At 29.0% G+C, this 18,823-nt stretch overlaps 1 protein-coding gene across 1 annotated transcript; it reads right to left on the bottom strand.

Annotated features, from left to right (window-relative positions):
- Positions 1-14,459: 14,459 nt before the first annotated feature.
- Positions 14,460-17,350, bottom strand: LOC111615723 (patched domain-containing protein 3-like). The gene is made up of 2 exons (XM_023357158.1): positions 16,091-17,350; positions 14,460-16,016 (listed from the first exon to the last, which is right to left on the bottom strand). The coding sequence occupies exon 2, from the start codon at positions 15,901-15,903 to the stop codon at positions 14,683-14,685; it is 1,221 nt and encodes a 406-aa protein (XP_023212926.1). The 5' UTR covers positions 15,904-16,016; positions 16,091-17,350; the 3' UTR covers positions 14,460-14,682.
- Positions 17,351-18,823: the final 1,473 nt, after the last annotated feature.

The raw sequence follows: 18,823 nt of genomic DNA, 5'->3' as shown, positions 1-18,823 counted from the left end.
AACAAAATTTGCTTGGTCCACGTTTTACAAGAAATAAATTCTTTTATGTCAGAGGTTCAGCTTTGAATCTGATCAATCTTTAGTTTATCTCTTCTGATAATTCGTATCACAATATACGAATTATCAAGGGAGAAAGGTTTGATTACATTTTTAATGTATTGTTTATTTAAGAACCTTTTGTAAATTTTTTTAAGTTTATCTTTTTCTATTTCTTACTGGTGTTGACTAGTAACTCATTAGCTCATATTGTACAGTACATGCTTTACCATATATGTAATTATGTGCCGGTGATTATGAAAGTGATCGAAGTCAAATATAGGAAAATATTTAATTTATTTCACAAAGTACTCGTAAAATTTTACAGTTATAATATATAAATAGTTTACAATAGCAAATATATTTATTTCCTTTTTTATAATCATAAAATGTATTTTTTTTAATTTTCACAAAGTTAAAGATCATATTTCTATGCGTAAGTTATATGATTTAGCCCATTGTGTTAACCCGAAATGAATAATCTTAAGCTAGTCTCAATCCGTGTGGATGGCGCTATGCGAAATAAATTCGGCGTGATTTGCATAAATAGTATTTCTTAAATATTCTCAAATGAATGTTTTTGAATAGCCTGAAATTATTTTAAGAGATAAAAACATAATTATTAATATATATTAAATAAATGGTATAATACTCTTTAGCAAAACTTTGCGACTTTATGAATTTGAAATTTATAATTGGCACTGTAAATGTAAATTTAAAATAAAAATAGTTTAGAATGTTAAAGTTTAGAATATAAAATTTTCCTCTTCTATAGGCTTTTAACAGCCTATAACAGAGGAAAAGTATGGCGATCAGTCAAAAACTGACCTCCCCCCAAGATTTTTATATATTTTGACTCAATATACCTTGAAACGTCGAGAAATGCAAAAACTTCGAGGATTATTCCTGTATATGTGTGATGGGCACGATTTTGTTTACCCTCTTTGAAGCTTAATTAATAACTCCTGTGCTTTTTTGTTGGTAATTTCTGAAATTTTGCAAGGAGGTTTGTTTATTGGTGGACGATGCTAGTAAATTTTGGTGGTTAAAGGGTGGGGCGATAAAGGAGGTCTTGTGTATCTCGAAATGTTAATAAAAGCGTATATTTTTTGGATATGATCCCTGACTTCGTTTTCATCACTTGATTTACAAGGTGTAATAAATCTGGAAAAAATAGCCAAATTTAGGACACTTTAAGATATATTAATCACAGACAAGACGTCATATAAGTATATAAGTTATCGAGTTGCTATTTACGATATTATAAATTAAGAATTTACTCCTATTTTCATAACTGAAATAAGTGAATAAAATTTTATAATTGAAGTATAATAATTAATATTTAAAATAGATCTTATTACTTTTAAAAAATAATAAATGTTTATATTCACATTACTTTTTACAAATCGGTATAATGTTGTTACAAGACTAATTTTATTGTCATTTTTATTATTATCATGACGTGAAAGATTTTATCATGATAAATAACACATGTTACGAGACATGATTGTCAGTCAAGTCACCTTTATTCAGTTTTTAAACAAGGAAAAACAGGTTTCTATAAAATTAATAAATATAAATTATTTAAATTCATTTAATATTCGTTACTTGTTAATAATATTATGAAGTTTATTTATATTTTATTAAATATTTATATCTATTAAATTCAAAATAAATTAATCTCATTAAATGCAAATATTTTCCGACGACGATTTAGATTTATAAATTGCTTAATAATAGAAAAAAAAATTATAATTTTATTAACAAAATACATTCACATTTTAACAATTTAAACAAATATTTAAACTTTTGGATATTCCGAAGTAATTTTTAGCAAAAGAAAGGAAAAAAAACTTTAATTAATATAAAAAATAGACCTGAAGCTATTTTGTAAACATTATCAATACTGAATCTTGCTGAATACCGAATTTATCCTTGTACACTTTTCAATGATATTAGTCTTCAATTCACGTTTGTTAAACTTTATGAAAATTGAATGGGGTTAGAGTCAGCTATCCTGTCATCCAGTTATTTGTATTCTTATCTCATTTCGAAAACAAATTTCTAACAAAAATTTATTCTGATTTAACAGATAAAATCCACCATGCAATTTCTATTTATATTTTTTCAATTTTCAGTAACTATTATTACGCTTTTTTTATTATTATTAATGTAGAGATAATGTGTTTCCTCATATATTGAAATAAATATACAATACGTTTTATGAGTATTTTAGTGTTTTGTACTAAAAAATAAAACAAAAATTTAATTCATAAATATGTATCCCAACATACTATACCAGGGATGGCGAACCTTTTTCATTGTCCGTGCCACAAATTTATAAATAATCTTTATGAAATTATTAACGTGTCAAACTGAAATTGTCTAGCATAAATTATGATTCTTATATTTTTCTCTTTTTTACTTTTTTGTTTTTTATGTTTTTTTCTTTTCGTTTCACTCTCAAAAATTATTATAATTCAATAAAGAAAAAAAATTTTTGTTAAACAATTTTATTTGTTGTTGAAAGCTTACATTTTCCGCCATTCCCAAAATTTTCTCTTTCACCATATTCCTAGCTAATGGTATATCTTTAATTCTTTGGATAATTTTTTTCTTTATTTCCGAAATCTTGCACATTGCAACCAGTAGGGCACATTGCAATAAGTAGGGTGCACATTGCAACCAAGCTTCCTTTAAAAAATGACCTTCAGTAAAAGTTTTCCCGTATTGAGAAATAGCTTTTGAAGCTTGATAACTAGCAACAGTAGTGATTGAGTTCCAATATATTTCATTAAGGACGTAGCTTGGGCATTTTTATTTTTGAAAACACTCCTTTTGTTCTTCTTCACTTCGATTGAGAAGAGATTTGTGGTTGGTTTCATAATGTCGCTTTACTGATGATGTTCTACAAACCACCGCTTCTGAACATAGAAAGCAAATAGCTGTACTGTCCTTATTAATCATACCGTACCATACCGTGCCTATCGGTCCATCAAGTTTGAAATTCTCTGCTACTACCTGTTTCTGATAATTTTAATTTTTTCATTGAACTAGCCATAATAAGAAATTCTAAAAAAAATAATTTTAAAAATTATATTTAAATTTAAAATATATGTATAAATGCAATAATTACTTTAAAATAAAACTGTAGTGTTTGTAAATAGTTATATTTAACATGTCAATGATTAAAGTTTTAAAATGACACATAGAAACGCTTGGAATTACAAAGAATAATGGTTCATTGGCAATGCAGTCTGTTTTCATAACAGAGAAAATTAATAGACATGATCACAGGAGAGCACCGATCATACCACAAAATGATATTTTATAGTTGGTAGATATTCAGTACTATAAATTCAAATTGTAAATTATTTTTAAAGTATGAATTGCTGAGTTTTAATTCATTTTTATATTTTATAAAATAAAATTTCGTTATGATTAATTAAAAAAAATCATATTTTTTGTGCGTGCCATCAAAATTTTCTTTCGTGCCATAGGTTCGCCATCCCTGTACTATACTATTTATAAAAGAAATTGCTACATTTGAAAATAATAAACTAAATATTATCTAACGTTAAAGGGGACTCAGATTTGAGAATTCCATCTTTCTTATTTGTTATATTAAAGATAAAACTAAAACTGTAGAAGTTCGTTAATCTGACACTAAATAATCCAGAGTGTCCGGTAATCCGGCACTCTAATAGGTTGCTGATAATCCGGAATTATCCGATAATAATCCGGCATGCTAGTAATGCACAAATAGAGATTTGTTTGGACACGTGGCGCGCTAAAGACTTCAGGAGGAAATCGTGGAGAAGGTAAGGATGTGGCTATATACATCAACATTATGCCATAACTAAATATTATTTTCTTTTCTACAGGCAAATAAGAGAACAGAGCACTTAAAAATAAATTTCTCATACTCAGAGCATCTGTACCTTTTGTAAACTGTAGGTATAGGGTACATGTCTGGGGAAAAATATTATAGTATATGCACATGAATCATCGTGAATGTTAGTTTTATACAATCATGCGTTCATTGATGTTTTCATAGGGTTTTCAAACAAGCATAGTATGCACTGTATCATCTTCAGACTGATTAAAAAATATGAGTAAACAATTTAAAAACATATAACAGTGTGCATTGGTACAAAATGTATAGCGAAGTCCGCAACATTCAAATTGCATATAACCTATGGAATTTTTCGAAAATAGAAAAACGTCTGGTAAATTGAGGTTTTCAATAATCCAGCACCACTCTGGTTCCACAAGTGCCGGATTAACATAATTCTAGTGTATATTAAAAACATTAAACTTATAATTATAAATAAACTAATTGCATTATTTTAAGTAATTTCTAATTAATAAATAGATTATAATATATAATTATAGCTTTAAAATTAAATTTGCAATGTTAATGTGAGACCTGAGTGATACTGGAGCTCACGTGTTAAAAATATCATAAAAGTGTCAAATCAAGGGATTGGGATTTGATTCTAAGCTCGTAAAAATTGGAAGAAAAACCTAAATAAAATCGGGAAATAATAAAATCATTAATCGAGAGAAAAAAAACAAGTTTTTAATAACTTTAAAAGAAAATGCAGTACTGAGATTATGTGTCAGACTTATAAGAATTCTAAACAATTAAATACGAGCAGGAGTTTCAAGGTGCGATTAATTTCCCTTGATCAGATTAAAACACAGTGTTGAATTAAATCTTTGGTAGCCCGAAATGGTCTGTTATCTGCCTAGATACAGAAAACTGACCAATCAAAAGCCAGAGATCCGGAAAAGAAAATCTTTTAAAAACCTGGACCTCAAGGACAAATGCAGACTTTTTCCAGCCTCCCCTTGTGAAATCAACTGTCAAGACTTTCCTCTGCCTCCTAAAGTTAACTGCCAGAACTCCATTAACCATCCTACCGACTTTATTTCAAATCATTACCCCCCAGAAACTGTTCCCATTATCCACTTTGTTCTGGACTTCGACAGTCTGGTGACCTGGGGCAGTCTGGTGAGTTGTCACTTAGTGACAACTCACAATGACTCAACAACTCTACAGTCCAGCGCCTACAGTTGACGAAACACAGTAGATTGTATGACAGTGTAAATAAACGGGTTTGTTGCTACTGCAGCTATTTGCCTCACTTTCCTTTACCCCACATACGATAATCCTGAATTTGGTAATTCCCAATTTGGCAATCTCACATTGGTGTCAGAAGTGAGATTTTATGCAATTTGGCAGTCCCACCAAAACGTAGAGGTAGTTGTCATTCAAATTTTGCTTCTAAATCCTTAGGATGAAGGCAGTCTTAGATTATGCAAATTTTAAACGTGCAATGATCAAGAGGTTCGATCGAGAACTGTATTCTATCCGAGTACAGACCTTTCATGCATGCAGACAAAAAACGTCATTAAACAGTGCAGGAATTTGTGGTTTGTCTTCAAACGCTGGCAGATGCAACCAAGATCGAACAGGTCGGCGCTACAGAATAGGAAAGTGCGATTATAAGGAGGTATCAACAAAAAGAATTGGACGAGAATCTTTGCATTCAATTCTTGCATGGCCTAAATGAATGCATAAAATGAGATGTAATGTCTCACAACACTGCTACATTTTCAGAAGTGCTACAGATCGCAATTAGGGACAATAGAGCAGTTAACAGGAAAGGCACGCAACATTGCAAGCATAGGAGAAATAGAGAAATCTCACCCAACAAGGTTTGATACGGAAGTCTCACCAAAACCACACTCTAGATGCGAAAATAAATAAAATTACTCAGCAATTAGAGATGCTACACAAAAATTTAGGAAGTAAAACCACCCTTGGATTAGCAAATTGTCTTAGGAAAGGTGAAATGTCACAATTTAAGCATACACCTCAGAGGGTAGAAAGAGCGAGTCTCAGTATAGGAAATTACTGTCCTATCAGGAATTCACAGCACCCCTTACCCCTCCAAATCACCTGCGATTACCACCCATAGTCACACGAAGACAACCCTTCTCGAGATATTCCTATAATAGATATGATCTGTTATCTTGGTTGGAAAATGGAAGTGAGCTGACAAGGTATTCCCTGCCAGATCCAGCTTGGATAGAGTAAAATTAAAATTTATATAGTTTTACAATTGGCGACCGTTCGGTACTCCAATAACACATTGAAAAGTTCCAATAGTTCTTATCTCCCGAACTTGTCCATCAAGAAGACACCTTACGACGACCAACAAGCAGTTGTCTAGCTGTGGCACTTTCTTCAGCTATCGTAGAACACAGTCAGCGAGACGAATCCAAACCAGGGTTGTTCCAAGCCTTTCTATAAAATCACAGGCCACTTAGATGGCTTATAAATGTAAAGTAGTTGAAACTTAGCACTGCAGGAGTACCAGTTTGAAATAGTGCACAAACCGGGAAAGGTTCATTTTAATGCGGATGCATTAAGTCGTCCACCAGTAGCACACATCCGTGAGATTCATCCAATGTTTATTAAGACACAGATTTGGAAGCAACAACAAAACAACCCCTTTTGCGATCAGATTAGAAAACGATTGTTAGATAGCACATCCTTGCAAGAATTAAATAGAAACCCTAACATAAATTATTATTTAGATGCAGGTAAGATGCTGTACCACAAAAAATAAATCCCTGAACGAAATGAGATTTGGGATAGATTAGTAATGGTAGAGTATATCCTTAAATTATTTCACGACATTCCAAGTTCGGAACATTTGGGCGCAAAGAAAATGAAGAAGAAATTACGTATGCAATTTTATTGGCCTGACATGAACAAAGACATAGCCCATTACTGCCACAGTTGTCAGGAATGCGCTATTAAGCGATGTCCATTTCACGGACATCAAGCGCCATTACAGATATTTCCCAAGATATCAAAATTATTCGAACGAACAGTCATGGATATACAAGGACCATTACCAACAACGCAAAATAGAAATAAATATTTATTAGTTTTTATAGACCACTTTTCTAGAGGGGCTGAAACCATCTCAATAACTCAGATTATGTTTGTTTACGAGAAACAATAGTTTATCGATTGTTCCTTCTGTTATGATAAAATAATAAATTTATCGATAATCATTTGACTATCGTAATTAATATTAGCAATTAATACTGTTAATTAGTTATGTTTACATTTATCGAATTGTGACAAAACACTATTAGTATTTTCCACTGATATCTAATTAGATAATACATAGGCTTACTACGCTTTTCTACACTCCATTATCTAATTTATTCTAAAATAAATCCATTTTTATAGCTCTAGAAAAGATTTTCTGAATGCATTTAAGAAAGGAAGGATCACTGTAACGTAAATAACTAAAATAATCGTTCATATAATATATTAATAAAATGTATAAAGTACTTCTTTTTATTAAATCAAAAAAAAAATCATTAATTGATATCCTATAATAAATAATTCCATAAAATTTTAAACTAGGAGAAAAATTATTTAAAAATATAAATAGAAACTGTAAATTTACAAGTAATTTTAATTAATATTTTTATTTAAAAATAGTAAAGGTATTAATTTATATTAAAAGTAAATTTCTTAAATACACTTTCCTCAAAACCGACTTCTAAGAAATACTTTCGATTTTTAGAATTTTTTTATTTCGTAAATAATGGCATTTCTTTTATGTTTTACTATTCAAATTATAAATTGAATACTTAATTAATTAAAGTTGACAAAATAAATTAATTTCGGTATATCACGAAATAAAGGATAATTTACAAGTGATGTAAAAGTTAATAATAAATAAAATAATAGTTAAATTAAAGTATTCACTTATAAAATGAGGAATTTAGCAATTGCAATTAAGTAGCTCAATATTCAAAATTTAGTTCTAATTGTAGTTTTTATTATTCAGTTCATAATTATTAATATTTATTTATTTAAGCATACACTTAGTGATGCGGGGAGAGAAAAACATAACAAAATATTAATATTTAAAACATAATTTATTTTACTTTTATTATTATAAATTTATTTTAAACTGTTTAACATTTTAATATATGAGAATAAAATTAATAAGAACAAAAAAAATTCTCAATCTATAAATTAGATCAAGGGTTTTCTGACATTTTTGTTTGTAGACCCCCTTTCAAAATCAGATTTAATTCGCCACTCCTTTCTATACTAATATTAAGCAAAAATAAATTACTAATAAGTTATAGTTAAGTATCAAAGCAGATTATTAAATGTACTTTTTTAAGAACTTGTATGACTATTTTCAGTGAGACAAGTTTTTAAAAATTCACCCAATAATCAATCGTTTCTTAAATAAATGCAACAGTTAAACTAGATACAGATATTTAGAATTAAAAAAATTCACTAAAATGATATCAAAATAGGTTATTGAAATTAATTTTTCTTAAAGAGTTCTTCATAAATTTAACAGAAAAATTAAATTTTTAAATATATTATTAAAGATTCTACCTGATTTTAAATACGTTGCTTGTCCTTATTTACGATTATGTCTGCATATATAAAGCTTTAAACATTGAATACAACGATAAATTTTAAAAATTTTGTTTTTCAATGGATTAAAGCTAATTAATTAGATATTTCAAGGACGACTACACCCTAAAAGATTATAATAATTGCGTATGTTTCTGATTATTCTTGCAATATATGTACTGTACGACAGATGTTATAAGAAACCTGTATGTTATGAAACTATTATAAGGATTTGTTTTTGTTTAATTAATCATTTCAACCGAAAATTTAAATTTCCAAGTAGATTTACTTGGAAATTTCAAATAAAATTACCTTGCTACATTTCTTAAATTAAGATTGAAGACTTGAATTCTAATCGTAGGATAAATGACAGACTGGAAGTATCACGATATCATTAAATTAATTTTAGCGGTGTTGTTAGTTATCGAGTCATTATCAAATATTCATAAACACATTTGAAAAATGTATTTATGAAAGGCGCAATCCAATTGCTTCTGAATGTTTCGTTTTAAGTTAATATAAAAATTAAAGATAAAAACATCTTAATTTTGATATGGAAAACACGTTAAATACATCTTAATTTTTAACGTGTTTTCCATATTGCATATTTAAATATATATTTGTAATTGGGCTGCAATTTGAAAAAATTGTAGATCTTTAAATTCCCACTGTTATCTGTCTATCCGTCCGTCAGTCTTTCCTTAATCTCGAGAATGGAGTTAGATAGATGAAATACGAGAACAATTATGGGAAACCTTATGGTAGGAGGCCATAGATGTTTCTCCTGAATATCACAATCTATAATGCGATTGTGGTATTCAGGAGGACCAAACACCACTTCACTTAGTTTTTCGCTGCAATAGGTACAATCACATTAGGGATAGTTTAATGAGATTTGCTATTCTTGAAGGGTAAAAATGGCCTTGCAACTCGCACCAACTCATTCACACGCGTACAATGTTCCATCAACTACTCGCATTCATATCCCTTAGTGGTGCTCTTCAGAGCATTCACTTCAGAGGCAATTAGCTTTCCTTGCTTTATTTCAACTGTCAGTATATCGTATTCTTACAACAATTGTGACAATGGAAATGACTTTTAGACCTTCGCGTTATAAGTGATCAGCAAACACCCGATTTGGAAGAATGACGTCACATTCATCTTTTGCGGAAATAAATAAGTTATGGTATAATAACAAATAAAGCAATAATTTATCATTTTAATACAAAAGTCAAACCTCGGATTACGAACGCCTCTGTTCACGAACAAATTTTTGAATGCCATATTTGCTCCCTGTTGCCGATAACTCGGTTTCCGAACAATCTACACGGCAGAGTCGACCATCGATGGTCAACTTCTATACTTTCTATGTTAAAGAAAGTGGACGGTCCGACTAATCACCGACAGGACTATCGATTCAATATTGGCGTAGATATTCGTTCGCGTCATTAGACGTCACATGACGTTGTTATTCAAATTAAATTTCAATGAGCATGTATAAGCTATTGAAAAGTGCAAAAAATCGCCACAAAGCCATAATTTCTTTTCTTCATCCGGCTCTGCAGACGCTCCTAGAGGAAAAAAACTACTGGGTATAGAAAGTTCAAATCTAAATAATCTAAAACTTAAACCTTTCTCGTTAGTAACGAGATGCTGGCGAAACTTTCGGTTCAATAGGTCAAAGTTTACGGGGTTTCCCAATAGAGCTATTTTACTTTTATCGCTTAATTTCATGCGTATAAGGATAAAATTCGATTGAAATGAATGATGTTCATTCAGAATGTTATCTAGAATAATAAAAGATCAAATTCATGCGAATTAAAAATCTTTATAAAGATTTTACTAACGGAGTATTGAAAGCAGTTTGAAGTGGCGATTGGCTACAGGATTTCTGTGTATGCATTTTCTGAGAAAAACACTATTGGCCACCGACGTAATCGTTTTGAACGGGTAAAAATTGTTTCATGGAATCGATACTTTGTAACATCTTACGCAAGAATTTTTAGCAAGCGTCTTATGGGCAGAAGAGAGAGAGGGGTGATGAGGTAAAATTCAACTGGCCCGGGATTCACGGGAACTCAGACTTCATTCCACAACTTTTTCAATCATTTCCGAGGCCCGTGTAAACTTTTCGCCCTAGGCCACTGCTTATGGGCAAAATGATGACACTACAGAATTTGAATAACTTAGGAGAGAAAACATCTCAGGTGAGAACATCTTAACCAGGTTTTTAATTTGATTTTGATCCATTTTATGATTACATTTTATAATTGGGACTCTACTTTTGTCTCTAAAAATTCATATTTTAAAATTGTAGATCCCTCCATCCCTTCAAAGAAAATTAAAATCTCGACTGGAACTCTTGAAAATTGTCTAGAAGATTTATTTGCATGCTATTTCAAAGAAAATATATAATTAAAAATATTTCAACTAATACATTAATTAGTAAATTAAATGGCCAAGCATAATAATAAATTTATAAGTATTTATAAATCAGAAAAAACTATAAAATGTGTTCCTAAAGTTGTTAAAGAAGGAAAAGATATAAAGATATTTTATTAGTTTTTCTGATTTGTAAATATTTTTATATAGGTCATATTATTATTTATTGTTATATGCTGTACTTCTACGTAGTAAAAAATATTATAATAAATCGAATAAAATTGGGTTGAAACAAGATAAATTCAGTAAATATTTCAGGATATAAATGTGTAATATAAATATATCATGTTGAAAAACGACTTTAAATTTGTCTTACGTAGCCGTTCCATTAAGATAATTTCAAAATGATATAGTATTTGACATTTTGATCCGATAAGATAATCAATCATTACTTGTTTTATACACGACATAAACAAAAAAAAATTTAAGGTTACGTAAGAAATTTGTGCATTGCTTTTTACTAATAACATACTTACATATTGAAATTTGTACTTTTTTATTTTTAATGGTACATTTCTTATAATTGACGTTATTAAATAATAATACTTGATTTAATTGTAATAATTATTATTAAATTACTATTGCTTCAATATTTTCATGCTTCTTACTTTTAATTATCTGTAATAGTTGGTATTGTTTTTTTTTAAGAAACCGGAATTACAAGTATATTATTACTGAATTAATGTAAATTTCGTTGTCTTCTGCTTATATATCGTTAAATATAATTGAATAATTTAAAAAAAAATAAAAACATTGTCATGTAACACTCATAAAGTAGTTACGTGTAATGACTAATAAAAAAAAGATTTGAAATTTATGTTTTATACATACGTATATGAGATAGAATTAAAGAAATTCGTGAGATAATAATAGAATTTTCGTTAATTTTTTTATTATTATGCATGTGATTTTTAAAAATGCAAAGAAGTCGATTTTAAAATAATATTTTGACGATAAAAATGTTTGCATTAATTTTTTTAAACGCGATAATATTTTTTATATAGACTAATTTATTAAATATTCTTGTGTTATGGTTGATCATGAATAATTTTTTTAAAATTTTTACTTTGAAATTTCTTTTCTCTGAAGTCACTATAGGCTATTAGTAATATTAGATAAATTAGAATAATTGAAATATTAGAAAATTTATCGAGTAACAATGTTCTCGTATATGAGATAAGAGCCAAAAGTTTCCAACCTAGCTATATTTTAGACATAATAGGAATAAAATAATGATAGTATCAGATAGTGTCATCCGTATGTGGACTAATCCGCCATCTCATTCATCTGACATAGATCCTTCCAGCACACGCTGACTCATGTCTACTCTTTCGCTGCGCTGATTATAGTTGCTATTTAGCAGATTACATATAATAAAAATTCCACTTATATATTATAGAATTATTACCTTTTCAGTACCTGCTTCGAACATCTATTTTGATATTTTAAATGAAACTTTTTGCTCTTAAATGAAAGTAAAAATTCTTAACATTTCTATGAGTATCACCTTCGAACTTTAAACGCTATGTGTAATCAATTATAAGTATTAATTTTGAATAATCTTCGTAAACATAAGTCGATTTTACTTTTAAAAATATTACAATTTTAAAATATTACAAAATCATAGAACTAAAATGGCTTTATGACTACTACCTTACGTAAAATATCATTTTTAGATACATACATTCTTTAATCTTAATTTTATTAATAAATGACAATAATTATAAGGGAAAAAAGTTGTTAAAATTGTTTTCAGTACTGACCAAACAACCAATATACTGTATATAATAAGTTGGAAATTTTATTGTATTTTAAACTATATATGTATTTTACATTCCTTTGTTTGTTTTATCTGATTGTACAACGAACAATTGTTAACTACCAGACAGGACGCCCTTTGCACCCACGTGCATGTAAACGCGACATTGGAATTGTTTATGTTTATCAACCAACATTGTAAAGGAATTACGCCTATTTTTCCGATTTTAGGAACCCTCTTTCTAAATTTTTAATAATTCCGGTTAAAAGTAATTCAAAGAAACAAATTAGAATGAAAAAAATTATAAATTAATTGTTATGAATCTCACAACATGCGAAGGAAAAGACGAAGAAGATAGCTATCGTGTCTTTTCCCTCTTTTTCAATGGTGTTAGATCATAGATGCTACTCCATCCATGTCAGGTGGACGCATGTAATTCTTCGTAGACAAGGAAGGAAGACTACGGGATGACCAATTATGCTTATCCCAAATTACCTCAATTTCCTCCGGAACAAAATCATGATTAATCAAAACAAGAAATAAAATAAAAGAGAATGACGAAAATCAGACTTAGAGAAAGACTTAGTGAGAGACCGAATGAGGGAGAACGAAGACAAAAAGATGAAGAAGAAAGGAAAAGAAAGCGAAAAAGTGAGAAAGTTAAATAAAAGAAGAGAGGAAGAGAAATCAGAAAGAAGAGAGGGAAAAGAAGCAAATCAACACAACATCTAGAAGAAAAGACAACTCTTTTCCTGATATGTTGTGAGTCGCGAAGTTTTGATATCCCTCGCTAGGTACTCCCCATTTTACAAATAGAAATAGGCTAACTCCCTAAAATTGATTTTGTACGTATTAATACTATTAATCTAAACTAAGTTCAAATGTTAAGTTTCATTTTTCCATAATAAATTTTTTTTATTCATAAATTAGTTTACTTAACTTTGCATTAACCCTCCTGAGAGGCTCATTCATGGACTTCGGAGTAATTCCTACCATCGCGCATTAACTATCTGCCTTTTTTTAAATCGGAGGTGTGTCCGACAACACACACCTTGTAGTAGGGTCCTACTCTAAACTCTGGTAATTCAATTTTTGACGGCCCCCAAGCCCCACAATTGCAAGTACTTCTGCGGAGAAAGTATCATTTTGCGACTCATTGAAATTTTAGCACGACCCATAGTTTGAGAAATGCTGGCTCACATGAGAATAACAGTTTTCCTGTTTTCATATTTTATAATTATAGTTTGAAGCATAAGATATTATCAAATTATTATTTTTATATATATTATTATACTATTTATTTCAGTATAGCGTATTATATTACAATATTGTTTATTGCTTATATGGAGTAGTGATATAATGTTATCAATACACATTACTCTACTACTGGGATAATATTTGTAAGCTATTCTATTTGTCAAATCAATAAGTATGAAGTTAGGTCAATAACTGCAGTAAAGTCTGTCTATAGCAGTGTTTGATGTTAGAATTATATAATAATGTGTGAAAATGAGTAATAAATAAGAATTATGTTAACTTAAGCTTGTTACTAAAAATCTTTTAAATTTAATTGTAAGGTAAAATTGTATCGGATGTGTAGTAATTTTACTATATGAAATTTGTTTTCTTTACAAAAAAAACAATTTTATAACAACACAATTCGAATTTGTCTGTAGATAATATTATATTTCTGTAAAACTAATTTACAATTAGAAATATTACATATTATATTTTGTTTCTAAAAAATTTTAATTTCATTATATTCAAATAGTTCACGTTACAAATTCTACAAAATGGATATGTTCAAGCAAAAATATAATACAGATAAGTTTTAAATACTTCTCAAGTTGAAAACATTAATATTTCATTTGATTTAAAAACTTTAACTTTAATCTTAATTTATTAATTATTTCTAAGTTAATAATTCTATACATGTTATCGAACTCGATCAACAGTTTATACAAATATATTAAGTAATATCCGAATTTTTAAATGTAGCATTACAAAGTCCAATGTTACTCGATTTTTCCATATTTAAATTATATATTCCAGTTCTTTTGTTTGGAAACAAATGATCCCATGTATAATTCAAGAGACACATGATTGTCGGAACAAAAACAATTCCGTGAATCGCAGATATTAGAGAAGCTAATGTTATGATTTTCATACAAACGAAAAATTCTAGTGAAGGACGAGTTACAAAAACTATAACCACTAAAATCGTTGTAATACTACTTTGGAAAATTGGCATTCCTGTTAAACCGACTGCAGTGATCAGGCGTTTCTTCGGATCCGTTTCCTTCGATGAACTGTAGGCACAAACCACGTGCGCTGCATAATCAACAGAAAATCCACAAACCATGACTAGGATGGAAATAGACATTATTCCAAAACTGACATCCCAAAGAGACATGTAACCGACGACGCCAAACATTACTGATAATATTGTCAACAATACGCAAAGAATAGAAACAACGTCTGATAAGAAAATGGCGGATATTACGAATACCACAACGCTAATCAACGTCAGAGTTTGAACGACTGTTACGGGTATCACATCCAATACATCGAAATAATAAAATAACGGATGGTATAAAATTGTTCTATATTCAGATTTTTCTAATGTTTTTCTCAAATTCTTTACTCGATCGTAAAATTGATTTCCATTTCTGGTTATGTTCGTTTGGAAAAGAAAACGACTGGCAACGATTTTCGTATAATTTTGGTCGAATACAACATCCTTCCTGAATCTCCTGGCTGCGGGATGACGAAAGAAAAACGTTCGAAGAATTAATAAAAAGTCTTTCGAATCGGTTAAATTAAAACTTTGTAACATGGGTACAACATTTTTGTGATTAATAAATTGAAGATAACTTCTCAACCAAGACTCTGTAAAGAGGGACCCAGAAATCAGCGGATCATTTTCGATCGACCGCGTTATATTTTCAATTTTAGTTTGGATTTCGGGATCTGCATAATCCAGTTCTTGCATAATAAATATTTGCAGTCGGTACTGATACTGATGGAAATTGTCTTGGTATGCTTTAAAATAGGAATATTGATATGAATTATATAGTAATCCCATATTAAATGTAGCTCTGAAACTTAATTGAGTGAAACCCCAGGCAGCTATACTAAGATAAACCAAATAAGAGAAAATAATAACGGATATGATTTTATAATTTGTCATTGATTGTAATAATAATTTCCAATATTCGTTGCATGATATTAAACAGGCAGACAGATTAGAGGAGTCTTTCTTTTCCACACAGCATATATATTTTCGTGTACATGTTTTCTTTTCTGAAAATATAATATTTGTTAATTAAATGCTGTTAAAATTTGAATTACGAGACTAATGAAATAAAAATAATTACTTTTAATGCTATGATTTGAATTAAGTATATGAGCTAGGTTAGAGTTCTGTAAGGTATAGCTGCAATGTGAAGTTATTAATTATATTTTCATTACTGATTTATTTTTCATAGTAGAGTTGACAGGATATGATTCTTAATAAATAATTAATATTAGTTACATGTAGAGGCTATTTCTTATGAGAATAATTAATCATTTGAATAAAATAGATGGAAAATAAGAGAAAATATTCATTTTAAATGATACATTGGAATATGTTGAACTTAATACAATTCTAAATTTATTTTTTGATTAATTTATTATTATAATACTAAATGATTGAAATTTTCCGTCTATTTTATTGATTTACGTTTAAAATTTTTAACATTTTTAATCCGTCCATATAAACTCCATCAAAAAACCAGCAACGAGTTGCTTAACTTTCCCGGCAACTATTAAAACTGCATGTGTGTGGCGTCATCTGTTGTGATGTTTTATTTAAAAACTTTTTATATTCTTAATTATTATAACATGGCAAAAAACTTAATTTTCAGGATAGAAATAGGTTTTATTAAAAAAAATGTAAATACTGTACTAATAACTAGTCATTAAGTCCGATGGTAATCGAGATAAGAAATACGACCCCCTTTATCTCTGTCCCGTTGATCTTTGCTACCAAAATTTAATAGCACCAATTCCTCTAACACACAAACCTCCCAGAAAATTTTAAAAATTTTCGACAAAAAGCACAGGAGTTATTAATTAAGATTCAAAGAGAGTGAAAAAATCGTGCCCCCCCCCAACACACACATACACTAACATCTATACTAACAGAAAAAAACCCCAAATATTTTTGCATTTATCGACATTTCAAGGTTCCCTGAGTTCGAAAATATAGAAATATTGAAGGAGGGGGTCATTTTTTGATCGATCGCTTTATTTTTCTTCTGTTATATATAAAACAGAGCCGGGAAAATAATATATGCTTCGTTATTCGAGATAATTTAATTATAATTCATTAAAACTTATTAAAAATTAATAATTAAAATATTTTACTTTTAAATACGAAATATAAAATTTGCTTTGGAGTAATTCTCCGTCAAGCGTTGTAATCGTCAATCTGTATGACATCATCATCCTTATTCTATCAGTTGCGTGTCGTGAATATCGTTAATATTCCTTAAAGTAAATTTATTTTAAACACGTAGTTCACATAATATTGTTTGTAAATTGCTTCAGGCACATTTATTTTAAGAAATATTACGGATATTTACGCACGCAACTGATGGTTGTCGGATGACAGAATAATGACCTTTATAATATATACCTAATATAAGATAANATATACGAAATATCAAGGGAGAAAGGTTTGATTACATTTTTAATGTATTGTTTATTTAAGAACCTTTTGTAAATTTTTTTAAGTTTATCTTTTTCTATTTCTTACTGGTGTTGACTAGTAACTCATTAGCTCATATTGTACAGTACATGCTTTACCATATATGTAATTATGTGCCGGTGATTATGAAAGTGATCGAAGTCAAATATAGGAAAATATTTAATTTATTTCACAAAGTACTCGTAAAATTTTACAGTTATAATATATAAATAGTTTACAATAGCAAATATATTTATTTCCTTTTTTATAATCATAAAATGTATTTTTTTTTAATTTTCACAAAGTTAAAGATCATATTTCTATGCGTAAGTTATATGATTTAGCCCATTGTGTTAACCCGAAATGAATAATCTTAAGCTAGTCTCAATCCGTGTGGATGGCGCTATGCGAAATAAATTCGGCGTGATTTGCATAAATAGTATTTCTTAAATATTCTCAAATGAATGTTTTTGAATAGCCTGAAATTATTTTAAGAGATAAAAACATAATTATTAATATATATTAAATAAATGGTATAATACTCTTTAGCAAAACTTTGCGACTTTATGAATTTGAAATTTATAATTGGCACTGTAAATGTAAATTTAAAATAAAAATAGTTTAGAATGTTAAAGTTTAGAATATAAAATTTTCCTCTTCTATAGGCTTTTAACAGCCTATAACAGAGGAAAAGTATGGCGATCAGTCAAAAACTGACCTCCCCCCAAGATTTTTATATATTTTGACTCAATATACCTTGAAACGTCGAGAAATGCAAAAACTTCGAGGATTATTCCTGTATATGTGTGATGGGCACGATTTTGTTTACCCTCTTTGAAGCTTAATTAATAACTCCTGTGCTTTTTTGTTGGTAATTTCTGAAATTTTGCAAGGAGGTTTGTTTATTGGTGGACGATGCTAGTAAATTTTGGTGGTTAAAGGGTGGGGCGATAAAGGAGGTCTTGTGTATCTCGAAATGTTAATAAAAGCGTATATTTTTTGGATATGATCCCTGACTTCGTTTTCATCACTTGATTTACAAGGTGTAATAAATCTGGAAAAAATAGCCAAATTTAGGACACTTTAAGATATATTAATCACAGACAAGACGTCATATAAGTATATAAGTTATCGAGTTGCTATTTACGATATTATAAATTAAGAATTTACTCCTATTTTCATAACTGAAATAAGTGAATAAAATTTTATAATTGAAGTATAATAATTAATATTTAAAATAGATCTTATTACTTTTAAAAAATAATAAATGTTTATATTCACATTACTTTTTACAAATCGGTATAATGTTGTTACAAGACTAATTTTACTGTCATTTTTATTATTATCATGACGTGAAAGATTTTATCATGATAAATAA

The sequence above is a fragment of the Centruroides sculpturatus genome, unplaced genomic scaffold, assembly GCF_000671375.1.
Source record: "Centruroides sculpturatus isolate CEXI.00-Female unplaced genomic scaffold, Cexi_2.0 scaffold2665, whole genome shotgun sequence".
NCBI lineage: Eukaryota > Metazoa > Arthropoda > Arachnida > Scorpiones > Buthidae > Centruroides > Centruroides sculpturatus.
Note: the sequence above shows the minus strand (reverse complement) of the source record. Positions and strands in the feature narration are given on the sequence as shown.